This window comes from Lepidochelys olivacea (assembly GCF_965140295.1).
Source record: "Lepidochelys olivacea isolate rLepOli2 genome assembly, chromosome: 5".
NCBI lineage: Eukaryota > Metazoa > Chordata > Testudines > Cheloniidae > Lepidochelys > Lepidochelys olivacea.
The window spans coordinates 98,770,342-98,783,677 of NC_140415.1; the positions used below are offsets into that span (position 1 = coordinate 98,770,342).

The 13,336-nt window shown below is 40.8% G+C and overlaps 1 protein-coding gene across 1 annotated transcript in view; it reads right to left on the bottom strand.

Annotated features, from left to right (window-relative positions):
- TMC1 (transmembrane channel like 1) overlaps positions 1-13,336 on the bottom strand; it is a gene marked incomplete at both ends in the record, with an annotated part of 96,916 nt that overhangs the window by 57,508 nt on the left and 26,072 nt on the right. Inside the window, one exon of the mRNA XM_084628140.1 lies at positions 4,566-4,706. Coding sequence (XP_084484266.1) covers positions 4,566-4,706 — 141 coding nt within the window. The remainder of the gene's footprint in view (positions 1-4,565; positions 4,707-13,336) is intronic.

Consider the following 13,336-nt stretch of genomic DNA (forward strand, 5'->3'; position numbering starts at 1 on the left):
CCAAATTCATCATAAGCCGGGATAGCTCTGCCTGCTGGTCCCCTCCACACGTGGATCTTGAGAGGAAAAATCAGGGCCACGTGAGGTGCATAATGCTAGGCACAAGGGTGTAAGGCAGGAATGGCAGTTCAGCCTATGATACATCTCCCTTGTAGGTGTAAGCCAGACGTTAAAGTAAGTGTAAGTGTCTTTGTATGTGAATTCTGCACCTGCACATTAAAAATGTATAGTTCATGCATTTTCAGAACAAAACTAAAAAGCAAAAAATAAAACAATACACTTCCTTCTAAAACAGAATGAAATTCTTTACAATGTGATCACTTTTTCTGGTCAGTGTGATGCTCACTTATTATTCTAACTTTGTCATGATAGTTTAACTAAAGCTTCTTCATTAATGATTTTTCCCCTAGGAAAAATGGAAGCAAAGAAAAATGATAAGATGGTGAGACAACTGCCAATGAAATCTCACTTTATAGAGATTGGAGAAAGCAGAATGGAAGGGTTACCTCCCTCTAGCTATAGAGCATTGGCGTACACAGTTGTAACAATTATTTGATATGAATTGCACCAATCCGCTCCCAGCTCAGGTAGTCAGATGGTACAGGTGCTCAGAAAAGAGCCAGGGGAAGGATGGAGCAAATAGTTTAATAAAAATTAAAATCTAAAACCAACATTCTCAAACTTGGGTTATTAAAATTAGGTGCCTAGAGATAACATTTTCAAAAAGTTACTAAATAGGCTAAGACCCATTTTCAAAAATGATTTTGGCCAGTCTACATAATGTTTCTTTCCCCTTCCCTCCGCCCCCCGCCCCATAGTAAGCTCTGGTGATATAAGCATCTTCACATCAATATAAATGTGTCCAAACATATTTTGATTTCTAAAATGACATAGTTAAAGCAGTACAAAAACTGTGAGTAAACAAGGTCTAAGGCTTGTATTAAAAGTTAATAGGACTTGGACTCCAAAGTGCCTAAATCACTTTTGAAAATGGGATTTAGACACTTTGGAAAATTTTACAGTAGATCCATATTTTGATACCTAAATAACTGGCTTCATTTTCAGAGGTGCTGTGCACTCACTACTCCATTGATTTCAGTGAAATCAAGACACATGTACGGGGCCAAATATAGATTTAGATGTCTAACTTTAGGCACCTTTGTTTGAAAATGTGGCCTGGTTATTAGCTTTTAGGTTCTAATTTTTGTTTGTTTCTTCTCTGCTGAGCTGAGATATGACTCTCCATACATAATAGTGACAATCTAAAGTAGGATTGCCTCGTATAAATTGTAACTATTTTTGGAATGTATTTGATGTAGCTAGATGGTAACAAATGTGATTCACTGGTTTACAAAAATAGATTTCAGTATAAAGAACTGATCTAAAGAACTGTCATTTCCACTTAGAACTCTGATATTTTCTGGGGTCAGCTATTAAAATGCTCCTAAGCCTACTTCAAAGAGAGCTGTGTGCTTAGCACAGCACAAAAGAAACCGTTGTTTTGGAAAGACACCAGAAAACACGTTGGTACATATATGTGTATTCACATAAAACTTTCGATATGAGAAAATAAAATTTAATGAACTTGTAGTCTTCTAGTCTGGATAGCAAAAATATAATAATCTAATTTTAAAATTAAGTAACTAAACTAATTTATAAATAATTAAAATTGTTAAATGAACAAGAATATCTTGGTTAAAAAAATTGACATTATAACATCAAAATACATCAGAAGACTATCCAGGCTGGGATTTTAAAAGAGCTCAGTGTTTGTCTAACTGAAAATCCCACAGCCAGAGTACCAAAAAAAGGGGTAAAAAGAAAAGGAGGACTTGTGGCACCTTAGAGACTAACCAATTTATTAGAGCATAAGCCACAGAGAAACAATGAGAAAACTTTAACAGATAATGGAGAGCATATTCACCTATCCTACAATAGCAGTAGAGTTAGGGGACCTGGTTACAACACAGTTCATAGATCCATAGGTCTTAAGGCCAGAAGAAACCATTATGATCATCTAGTCTGACCTTTTGCATAATACAGGCCATAGAAATTCACCTGCGTCAATCCCTTAACTACTGATTGAGCTACAGCGTATATTTCAGAAAGATCCAGCCTTAATTTAAAGACTTCAGATGATGTGATCCACCCTGTCCCTAGGTATATTATTACAATGGTTAATACCCTCACTGTAAAAAATTTGCACTAGTTGTCCCCAGACAGTTATATTTTATTGGGTCATGAAAATAAAATGAGAGACCGTGTCAGTGTTAATGCTGGAAGAGAAAACTGAACTTTAAGGTGAAAATTTTGTTCCTGCTTAATAGATTGTAACTATAAGGTTTATCCTATCTACGTGAGGGTTCTATAGTCTTAGACTAGATAAAGAGTATTCTGTATAACTTTGATTTTTCTGAAATTTATGTCCATTTTCCAAATTCACAAATTCATATATTATAAGGCCAGAAGGGTCTATTGTGATCATTCTAGGCTGACCTCCTGTATATCACAGGCCATAGAACTTCCCTGAACTAATTTCTGTTTGAACTAGAGCAAATCGTTTAGAAAAACATCACAATTTGATTTTAAAATTTCCAGTGATGGAGAATCCACCACAACCCTTGTTAAGTAGCTCCAATGGTTAATTACCATCACTGGTAGAATGTGTGCCTTATTTCTAGTCTGAATTTGTCTAGTTTTAACTTTTAACCATTGGATCTTGTTATATCTTTGTCGGCTAGATTGAAAATTCCTCTGTTATCAAATTCCTGTTCCCCATGTAGTAGGTACTTATAGACCAAAATATTCTTTAGTTAAGATAATTTGGAAGTACTAGATACTTGGGAGTAACTTTGCTGGTAGTTCCCAAAAGAAGAAAAATGAATTGCAAGATTCAGAGGAACCTATAAGGGTACAGAAGTACCTGCCTGGAGCCCTTAGTAAATACATGGAACCAAAAGCCCTTTTCTGGAAGATACTGGCAGAATGCTACCAGCAGTCAGTGAGGGCACAGGGAGAGGGAAGGCTGGCAGGCACAGAGGAAACCAGGTTACAAAAGCACACTGCAGGGCTGCACAGTTTCCTGGGGAAGCAGATTGTTCATTTCATTTCATTCATAATTGCATTGACTTCTGGATTGCAAAATGTCACTTAACTCAACCGGGCCAAGTTGCTTCTGACAGAAAGATTAGTATTTCATGTGTTTTGCCAGTTTAGCCAAGACCTAAACATTCTAGCTTTTTCAGATGAATTTTTCAGATTGTTTCAAGAGAAAATACCTGAGACCCAGGCCCATCTCAATTAAACAGACTCAAGTAGGCATGGAAACAAAACTATAAGCCCTGAGGGCTCCGCGTGGAACTATATAAATTTCTGCTAAGCAAACTAAGCAGCCAAAGCAGGGGCTGCTGCACTGATGGGAGAAGAGAAAATGGGGCCCAGCTGGGGCCACCTCAGCCTCCCCTGAACTTTTAGAACTATCCAGGACAGGCCCCCACTACTCTGAGGGCACTAGAACCCAGGTGGTGCCACCTGTCTCTTCCCCTCACCATGTGGCCTTGGAGAAAAACTGCATAGCGGAACAACCAGCCGGAGACTCTAGAAGCAGCCAAAGCAGGGATGTCTGGACATTCTGAGAACTTTGTATAGTTTGGACTGGACTTTCTCTGGCCTGCACCAATTGGCTGTTTGCTCCAATCCTGCCCCTCCCTCACAGTCTCTTCACCTGCCCCCTTCCCACCTTCTTCTCTATCCTGTCTACTCTCACCCCTTCCCTTCAATGTCCCCTCTCCACTTTTCTTTCCATTTAGCTGATCCGCTCCTAACTAACTGTTCCCCCCACCCCCCGCAAAAGTAAATAAATAGTGGAACGAACATGACATTTGCTGGCATCACATTGTTCACTTTGCTTGTGTGTTACACCCCTTCCCACACTCTGTTTCTGTTTCATCTATTTCGATTATAAGCATCTGTTTCCACTGGAGACTTATTTGCTAGTGAAAACAACCTTTTTGCTTTGGTGAAAATGGAAGTGTGGCATTCACTAAGGCCAAAGGCAGTTTGTGCCTACAAAGTACAAGAAAATGCATAAAATGTTCCCAATGTTTTGTTTTTCCCAAATTCAATTAAATTTTCATTCATTTCCCTCGCAGTTTAAGAGACAGAGAATTTTCCACAAATCTTTAAATATATGCTAAAATTACAGCACACAGGCCATCTGCTGGCATTCAAGACAGCTCCAAAGATAGTGACCTTTCTAATTGATGGGAAACTATCATGATCAGAAAGGTCTGATCAGGGTGGGTAATGGAATCCTACAAAACAGATCTGACTCCTTCATATTTTCACCCCAGATCTAAGAAGGTGAAGGAGCATTGACACACAATGTCACTTAAGTCCCAAGGATGGGCTTTCAGAGAAAAAAAATAAAAAAGAGCCTAATCTCTGGGGCTGCTTGAAGTTCAACAGATATAGAAATAAAGAGAAAATTGAGAAAAACAGCAAGAAGAGAGTATACAGTACAAACACCACAGTGACAGCGTTATTCATTATGAATCAGACCATACTTCAGGACGTCTAGTTTCTTTTTCATCTGCCATGGTTTGTTTCGTAAAGTGGCAATTAGTTTCTTTTTCTCTTCTACCTCTTCCTTCAGCTTGGCCAATTCCTCCTCCGTAATTGGCTCCTCTTCAGAGTCGGAGTCAGAGCTTCAAACAAAAGTGGAGGGATAAATACAGTAAGTTTAAAAACGTGAGGGTAATAGAAGGTTTCACTGAAGCAGATGTTCGGTGCTAACTCCTTAACTTGATCCTCTAGGTCTGTCTTGCAGCTGTAACTCTGAACTTGAATTTCTGTAACCCTGACCTGAAATGAAGTATTTGGAGCTTGAAGTACTGAAACTGAGCTGGACTATGACAGAGACAGAGATGTAGGACCTGATCCAAAGACCATTGAAGTGGGTGGGAATTTTTCCATTGACTTCAATGGGCTGTGGATCAGGCCTTTAGAGAGCAAGAGATCTGCTCCTCAAGGGTAATCCAATCTGTTAGATGCAAAGGTTCATGTAAGGAAACCCAACTCGGAACATTGTATAGGTTCTTTTTAGAAGAGTGTTTCAACCGATGGGAGGGAGGTGTTTTTGCAAACCACAGTTTTTGAGAGAGCCATTCCCCACCTGTGAAGGCTCATCTCTGTTGGCTAGTTTGGAGTAGGAAGAGCCATACCCTCACTCTCTCTTTCCCGACACTTCAACAGGGCTAATCATAATCTGATCTTTAAATTGCAATAATGACCATCATCCGTCTTTTTATTAATACAGAAAGGCAGAGCCTATGGCTTTATAAATTATGCATGTTTTATACAGAGAGAGGCCAAAACCAGAATCTTGGATCTGAACCACTTCAAATTTGTGGGGAGGGAGTGCTGTGTTCTAATCTCTGAATTTCAGCTCCACCCTACAGCTTTGGTTGCAAAGGGACTTATTTTCTGGGTCCAATTTATATGTGGCCGAAATCTTGTGACACCATCAGTTCACATAAGAGTATGGAAATTTTGCATGAGAAATTGATTTTGCAAATTTACATATCTCAGAACTCTCACAAGATCAGCTAATTTCACGTGACTTCTGCTATTTAGGGTCAAAATGTCATGAAATTTTAGCACTGTCAAACCCCTAACCTGGCTCTGAATCAAACTTAAATTTAAACCCTAGCCTAAACCCAATGAAAATACAAACATCATTGCAATTATCTCCAGTTATATATAAATCCAGATACACTACCACAGTAAAGCTAAGCCGATACCATGCTGTTAGTGGGTAGCTCAGAATGTTCTGGATATGGGACTGTGTTGAGTAATATTCCCTCCACTACCTGAGTGGATAACATGGCTAAAGATAGTTGTGACAGATATGGCAATTTCATGAAGTATCATTGAAAGACCTTTTGGTATTAAGCTTATGTATTATTATGGGCCAGGATTGTATGTATCTTTTCTATGGGGGAGATATGACAAATATTGTACCCCATCTTTGGGGTCCATTGTTTTAACTGCATAGTTGATAGTATGATTATGCTCCACTCCATGAGGAAGGGCTACCACAAATCCACCAGGAACAAAAAACATTGGGTGGTGATTAAGGCAAATCAGCCAGGCTGTAACTCCCCCTGCAGGGAGATACCACCTCCTGGGATGGCTTGCATATACTAGTTCAAACTAGATTCTCCAGAGACCAACAGACAAAGATGGGACTTTTGGATAAATAGCCTGAGCTTAAACATACTCTTTCTGATCCAACGGACTTAACCTTCTATCCAAGGATGGCCCAATCCTTCTAGAAGAGTCGGAAGGGGTGCCTCCTATCAGAGTTCTTGTTGCAGTGTGTGTGGGGGGGTGATCTCTGGGGGGTAAGCTATTGGCACGTGTAATTTTTTTAATTGTTTTTAATATTTTTTCTCTGTAATGTTTTCACCTTAAGAGTAAATATGTGTGCTTATAAAAACCTATATATTAACATATAACTGCAGGCAGTTACAGGTGCCCAGAGCCTTTGAAGAGAAAGTAAAGTACAGGTGCTGGCCTGTTTAGGCAGTCTGGCTTGCTGCGGATATCACAGTGAAGGCGGGAAACTGTGCAGCCTGGAAAAACCCTGGTCAAGAGGGGGAGAGAGACATTGGTTTCTGCCCCATAGAGGTGACTGCTGAGGAGCTGGGGACCTAGAGTGGTGCCCTTGAAGGATCATAAGAGGGAAATACAGGTGCAATTGCCCTGAACTGTGACAATAACTACCTACTGCTCTCCCAGATATGACTACAAACAGATAACCATCAGTATGACAGAAACCATTTTTTGCAGCAGCGGCATGGGGGAAAATGCTTAAAAATCATTGAACTCAATTCAAATCAGTGCTGAGGATGGCAACTAAAGGAATTTACAAAGAAATTATCCAGTGGATTTAGCTCTTTTTCCTGTTCTGAATGTTCTGTGAATGGACTGATGCCTTTAGGAAATTGATTGTTATTTGAATTAGTTTTAGGAATGGTTTGTTCATGCTAAGTTTAGCCTATGGACTGTTTGCAAATTGCTTGCTGCCATTACATCGTTGAATGCTTGATATGCATGATCTGATATTTGAGCTGTGTGATTAAGTCACGTAATGTGGTTTCTGTTCCCTGACTGGATAACCAAGGATTTATAAACTTCTTCGAATTCCTTTCAAAACAAATTCCATTTGCTAATGCAATGAATTGTGTGAATAACCAGACCTCAGTTATTGACCTAAAATGTTCCTTCTATTAATACTTGCACCAAAACATTTCCCAGCATGAATGATCATTAAAAGCTAATAAAAAGTTACACCAGCACAGTCAAAGTGAAATTCTTTTTAGAAAACATCAAAACAGATATTTTTTTCACTCTTCACCAAGCTCTAGCTTTGGTAACAAATGCTATGTGAGAAGGATATAAAAACAGCATTTGAGATGACTGTATGAGACACATTAGACTGAGTCAGAAAAAAAGAAAAACAGGATCCTACAATTACCAAATTCTCAGTTACTAAAGAATCAAATGCTACATACTAAAGAGAGCTGAACGTTAAAGAACTTGAACTCATCATCCATAAAATTTCAGCAAGAATGTATCATAAAAAAATCCCACTGCTGAAAACAAACCTCTACAGAAAGAAAGAGCCTTGCTGAAAGCCAGTCAGATATATTTATTATTTGGTGTTGAGATGAGCACTATAGAAAGACCTAGGCCAATGTACTGAAAATCAAAAGTCAGATGTCTCATGGATATCATCGTGAAGCACTTGAATCCTAATGCAAGGGAGTACTCTTTTAAAAACAAAAATCAGAAGGACTGACAGGGAATTGAATATTATGCTATTTATGATAAAGGGGTTAAATCCTTTGCCCCGTTCCAGCCAAGGCAGCACAAAGCAGCCAGAAACCTTTCTGACCAAGGCAGCTGAGGAGGGTTCCCTTTGACACAGGGGAATCTCTGTGTTTGTTGTAGCTAGTTCTGAGAGGAATGTGTGGGGGAGTATGAAAAATAAATTGTGATACTGTGGAGCCAGTAAGGAAAGGATGCTGTACAAAATGAACGAGACACTGCAAACAAGGCAGAATAAAATATATATTAGAGCTTTTATTTGTCCCACTGTTCCTTATATGATTTAATGTCAGACCTAGCGCTGGTAATATATATATATATTTCTTCAAAAGCAAAAATTTATTTTTTAAACAAAATTCAAAATAAAGCCAACCAAATTTTTTCATCTCTTCTATTTAGAATGTTTTCATCAATAAAATCAAAAATTTTATTGAAATCAAACTTTTGTGAAACAGTTTGATTTCAATTAAATTGCATTTAAAAAAATAATAATTTGGGTAAAAAATTCTGACAGTTTTCCTTTAGCTCAAGTGTAAGGTCTCTGCTTTTTGAACCAAGAGAACTGAATTCTTCTATCTTTATTTACAACCAGTGTAAATGCTGCTTATGTGAAATCAGTGGGACTACTCATAAAGTGCTATTCAGTATAGGAGTATCACAATCTGGCCCTATAATAATGAACAAGCTCAGATGAAAGGCTTTCAGAGCTTTCAAAAAGACCTTGACAAGGTCCTTCACAGGAGGCTGCTAAGGAATCTAAGTAATCTTAAGGTGAGAGGTAGAGTTCTCTCATGGACAGAATATGGACAGGAAAAACAAATAATTGCACAACATGGCAAAAAGTTAGCAGTGAATGCTCCAAGGTTCCTCATTATGCTTTTCTTTTCCTTGTTTATTTTTTTCATCTTATTTTCTTTCAGCATGCTTATCTGCTCTGCCTGAAAAGCCAGAAGCAGTGCATCACTTTTAAATCAGTAGGTCAGTGGTCCCCAAACTTTTTTGGTCAAACACACACCTTACCTGGTCTGCGCCCCCTCCGGGAGCCACAGTCTGGAACCAAGGCCAGGAGCAGGGCTGCAGCTGGGGCTGCGGCAAGGAGCAGAGCCATGGCCGGGAGCAGGGCCAGGAGCTGATGGCCGAAGCCGGGGCCAGAGCTGCTACCAGGGGCAGGGCTGAAGCAGAGCTGGGCTGGGGGCAGAGCAGGATTGGGTGCCGTTCCCTCCCCTCCCACCATGGGAGCTGGCCCAGGTCCCACCATGCCTCCCCCCAGATGTTCTTCCGCTTGCCCCTGGGGGGGGGCATGCCCCACAGTTTGGGGACCACTGCCATAGATAGCTTTTGTTGTGATGAATCCACATGGACATACTAAAGAGCTCATACTTTCCACCCTCTCCTCCTCCCCCAAGGTGTGCAAATGCTCTATCTGAATTAAATCAGCCAAACTGATCATCAGCACATCATTCTTTGTTCATACATTATTTGTGCTCGCCTGTCAAAATAAATACCCTTTAAACACCCTTTGTTGTTGTTGTAAGGAATTATCGGAACAATATGCGATTTAAAAAACTTTCTTCAACTCATTTCAACTTTCTTACAATTACTTTTTAAAAATCTTTAAGATGCCATTTTGTGACATACCTCATAAGCTTCTGCTATCAGAAGCGACAGTCCCTCTACTCTTGGTGTCCCAGAGCTCATACCTTATTTACAATAGCTTGTTGGAAAAGTGATCTTGTTAGTTGTCCCACTTACTGTCTAAGGAGACAATGTTCTTGATGTCCTTCCAGGAATAGATAACTATCTTTAGTTATTCCTCAAATGTTATCCTTGCTATCCCCATGAGCAATGTCCTAGCCTGTATAATGTTTCTAATTAATTAGCCTAAATGAATATATCCTCCTCTACTGAAATTTATCATCCAGTCCAAAAAGTTCTGTTTTCATTCAATTTTACATTTTTCTATGGGTCTTTTTTTTACTACATAACTATTTAATGTTCACAACAGAAGACAACAACAACAACAAGTGAAAGAATATCAATTGGCACAGTCAGGAATATCATTTTAGTAAAATATACTTGAGTGCAGGAAACCACATAAAGGAAGGATAATGCTATAATGGATTTCATAGTGAAGAGCTGGAACAAAGACAAGTTCTAGGAATGCTAAAAGGTGGGGGAAATGGAGTAGAATTGTATTGAAATGTGTTTGGGGAGAAATTAATATGAGAGTCGGGACAACACGTCTCACATTATGGGTTCCTTTCCTTTGATGATTCCTGCTGTGTTCTTCTGAGGTGTCTCTGGGGGCACCGACACCCATAGTGAATGTAAAAATGAGGGAAGTGGAATATCTCTCCCAGCTATGTAAATGTATCTATCTCCATGTGCTTCATGATGCTCTCTTCCCAGCAGGTGGTTCCTTTCAAAGAATGTGATTCAAAAGCACAAAGCATGAGGTGGTGGAAAGAGAAGGTGGAAGAATGAGAGCATCAAGGCTGCTAGCAGAAAAACACAAAGGTTGGAATTTTCGGAAGGCCTCAGCACCCACACTGGGTGCTCAATTTTCAAAAGACTTCAGATTCCATTTAGGCACCTTGTCATAAATATAAAGGGAAGGGTAAACCCCTTTGAAATCCCTCCTGGCCAGGGGAAAGCTCCTCTCACCTGTAAAGGGTTAAGAAGCTAAAGGTAACCTCGCTGGCACCTGACCAAAATGACCAATGAGGAGACAAGATACTTTCAAAAGCTGGGAGGAGGGAGAGAAACAAAGGGTTTGTGTGTCTGTCTGTAGTCGTCTTGGCCGGGGACAGAACAGGAATGGAGTCTTAGAACTTTTAGTAAGTAATCTAGCTAGGTATGTGTTAGATTATGATTTCTTTAAATGGCTGAGAAAAGAATTGTGCTGAATAGAATAACTATTTCTGTCTGTGTATCTTTTTTGTAACTTAAGGTTTTGCCTAGAGGGGTTCTCTATGTTTTTGAATCTAATTACCCTGTAAGATATCTACCATCCTGATTTTACAGGGGGGATTTCTTTATTTCTATTTACTTCTATTTTTTATTAAAAGTCTTCTTGTAAAACACTGAATGCTTTTCATTGTTCTTAAGATCCAAGGGTCTGGGTCTGTAGTCACCTAGGCAAATTGGTGAGGCTTTTTACCAAACCTTGTCCAGGAAGTGGGGTGCAAGGTTTTGGGAAGTATTTTGGGGGGAAGGACGCGTCCAAACAGCTCTTCCCCAGTAACCAGTATTAGTTTGGTGGTGGTAGCGGCCATTCCAAGGATAACGGGGGTAATATTTGTTACCTTGGGGAAGTTTTGACCTAAGCTGGTAAAGATAAGCTTAGGAGGTTTTTCATGCAGGTCCCCACATCTGTACCCTAGAGTTCAGAGTGGGGGAGGAACCTTGACATGGTGGCACAGTGGTGGGATTAACCTGAAATCATTTTGAGATCCAGTTGAGATTTTTTGAACTAGAAATACAGATTTTAAAAAGGAATTTTTAGGAAGTCCAGAAAGCAGCTTTGAAACTGAAAGCAGCTTGGTTTCTCTCTGCTTTGTGGCCAAGCAGAGACAAAAGGGGATTATCTTGTGAATTGCAGGTTTTTTTTGCCTGGAGGCAGGGTACTTAACTTCTGCAGGGAAATTCACAGTCTTCCAACCCAGAGGTTTTTTTTTTCTTTTCTTCCTAAAAGTAAATAGGGGGTGTGTGCTCTACCCATTTGCCTGGAGACAAAAGTGGCAGGGTTTTTTTTTAGGATTTTGATTTTTTTTTGTTTTACAAGGAGCACAGGTTTGAAAAGAAATTTTTTTTTTCTTTGGGCTGGGTAAGCGGGTTTCCATATAGTTGGAGGTTTTTTGCTTTAATTTGGGCCCAGAGCAGAGACAAGGGAATTGTCTTTTTCTGTAGGCTGACAATCACTATCAGAGAATAGGTACTCTATTCCAGCACAGCAAAAGTTTACAGCCAAGTTTTGTTTGTTTATTTCTAAACCTCGGGTGTAAAGTTAGTTAAAAACAGAGAGGTTAGAATGGCCAAATCCTCAGCTCGACTACAGCTGGAATTAGCCAAATTTCAGGCTGAGGAAAAACAAAGGGAACATGAAAGACAGATAGAACTCATGCGGCTGGAGAAGGAGGTACAGGAGGCTGCCCACAAGAGGGAAATGGAGGCAAGGAAGCATGTGGAGGAGATGGAGAGGATAAAGGCCCAGCAGAATATACCAACAAACCCTAGCAATCCTTCTCCAGGTACCACTTCCCATCCCAGAAAGTTCCCCACCTACAAGGCAGGTGATGATACTGAGGCCTTCTTAGAAAACTTCGAAAGGGCCTGCCTTGGGTACAACATCTCTACTGACCAATACATGGTAGAGCTGAGGCCGCAGCTCAGTGGACCCTTAGCTGAGGTGGCAGCTGAAATGCCTAAAGAACACATGAACAAGTATGAACTGTTTAAATCCAAGGCGAGAGTCAGAATGGGGATAACACCCGAGCAGTCTCGTCGGAGGTTCAGAGCCCTAAGGTGGAAACCAGACATGTCATTTACCCGACATGCCTACCACATTGTAAAACATTGGGATGCCTGGATATCAGGAGCAAGTGTTGAATCTCCAGTAAATTTGCCCTTCCTAATGCAAATGGAACAATTCTTAGAGGGTGTTCCTGAGGAAATAGAAAGATACATCCTAGATGGGAAACCCAAAACTGTAATTGAGGCAGGAGAGATTGGAGCCAGATGGGTGGAGGTGGCAGAGAAGAAGAAAACTGGTCGCAGTTGGAGCGGAGACCAGAAGGGACCACCCCAGATCACACCCTATTACCGGGGGCCGCCCAAAGCCCCACCTACCTCCCAAAGAACCCTCCAGACCCCTTATCGTCCCACCACCCCGTTCTCCAGCAACCCTCCTCGCCCCAGTGACCCGTCAGCTGGACGATGTTTTAAATGTAACGAGCTGGGGCATGTAAAGGCCAACTGCCCCAAGAACCCCAACAGGTTACAGTTCATTGCACCGGAATCACACCAGAGGTCCACAGGCCCAGATACCTCCCAGATACCCTTGGAGCGGAGGGAAACTGTGAGTGTGGGTGGGAAGAAGGTCACCGCGTGGAGGGACACCGGAGCACAAGTGTCAGCTATCCATGCTTCCTTAGTGGACCCCAATTTAATCAACCCAGAGATCCAAGTGACGATTCAACCCTTCAAGTCCAACTCTTTCAATTTGCCTACAGCCAAGTTGCCTGTCCAGTACAAGGGCTGGTCAGGAATGTGGACTTTTGCAGTCTATGATGATTATCCCATCCCCATGCTGTTGGGGGAAGACTTGGCCAATCATGTGAAGCAGGCCAAGAGGGTGGGAATGGTCACCCGCAACCAGGCTAAACAAGCCGTGAGGCCTAGCTCTGTTCCGGAAACTTCTATCAGGACCCAGTCAGAGGTGATG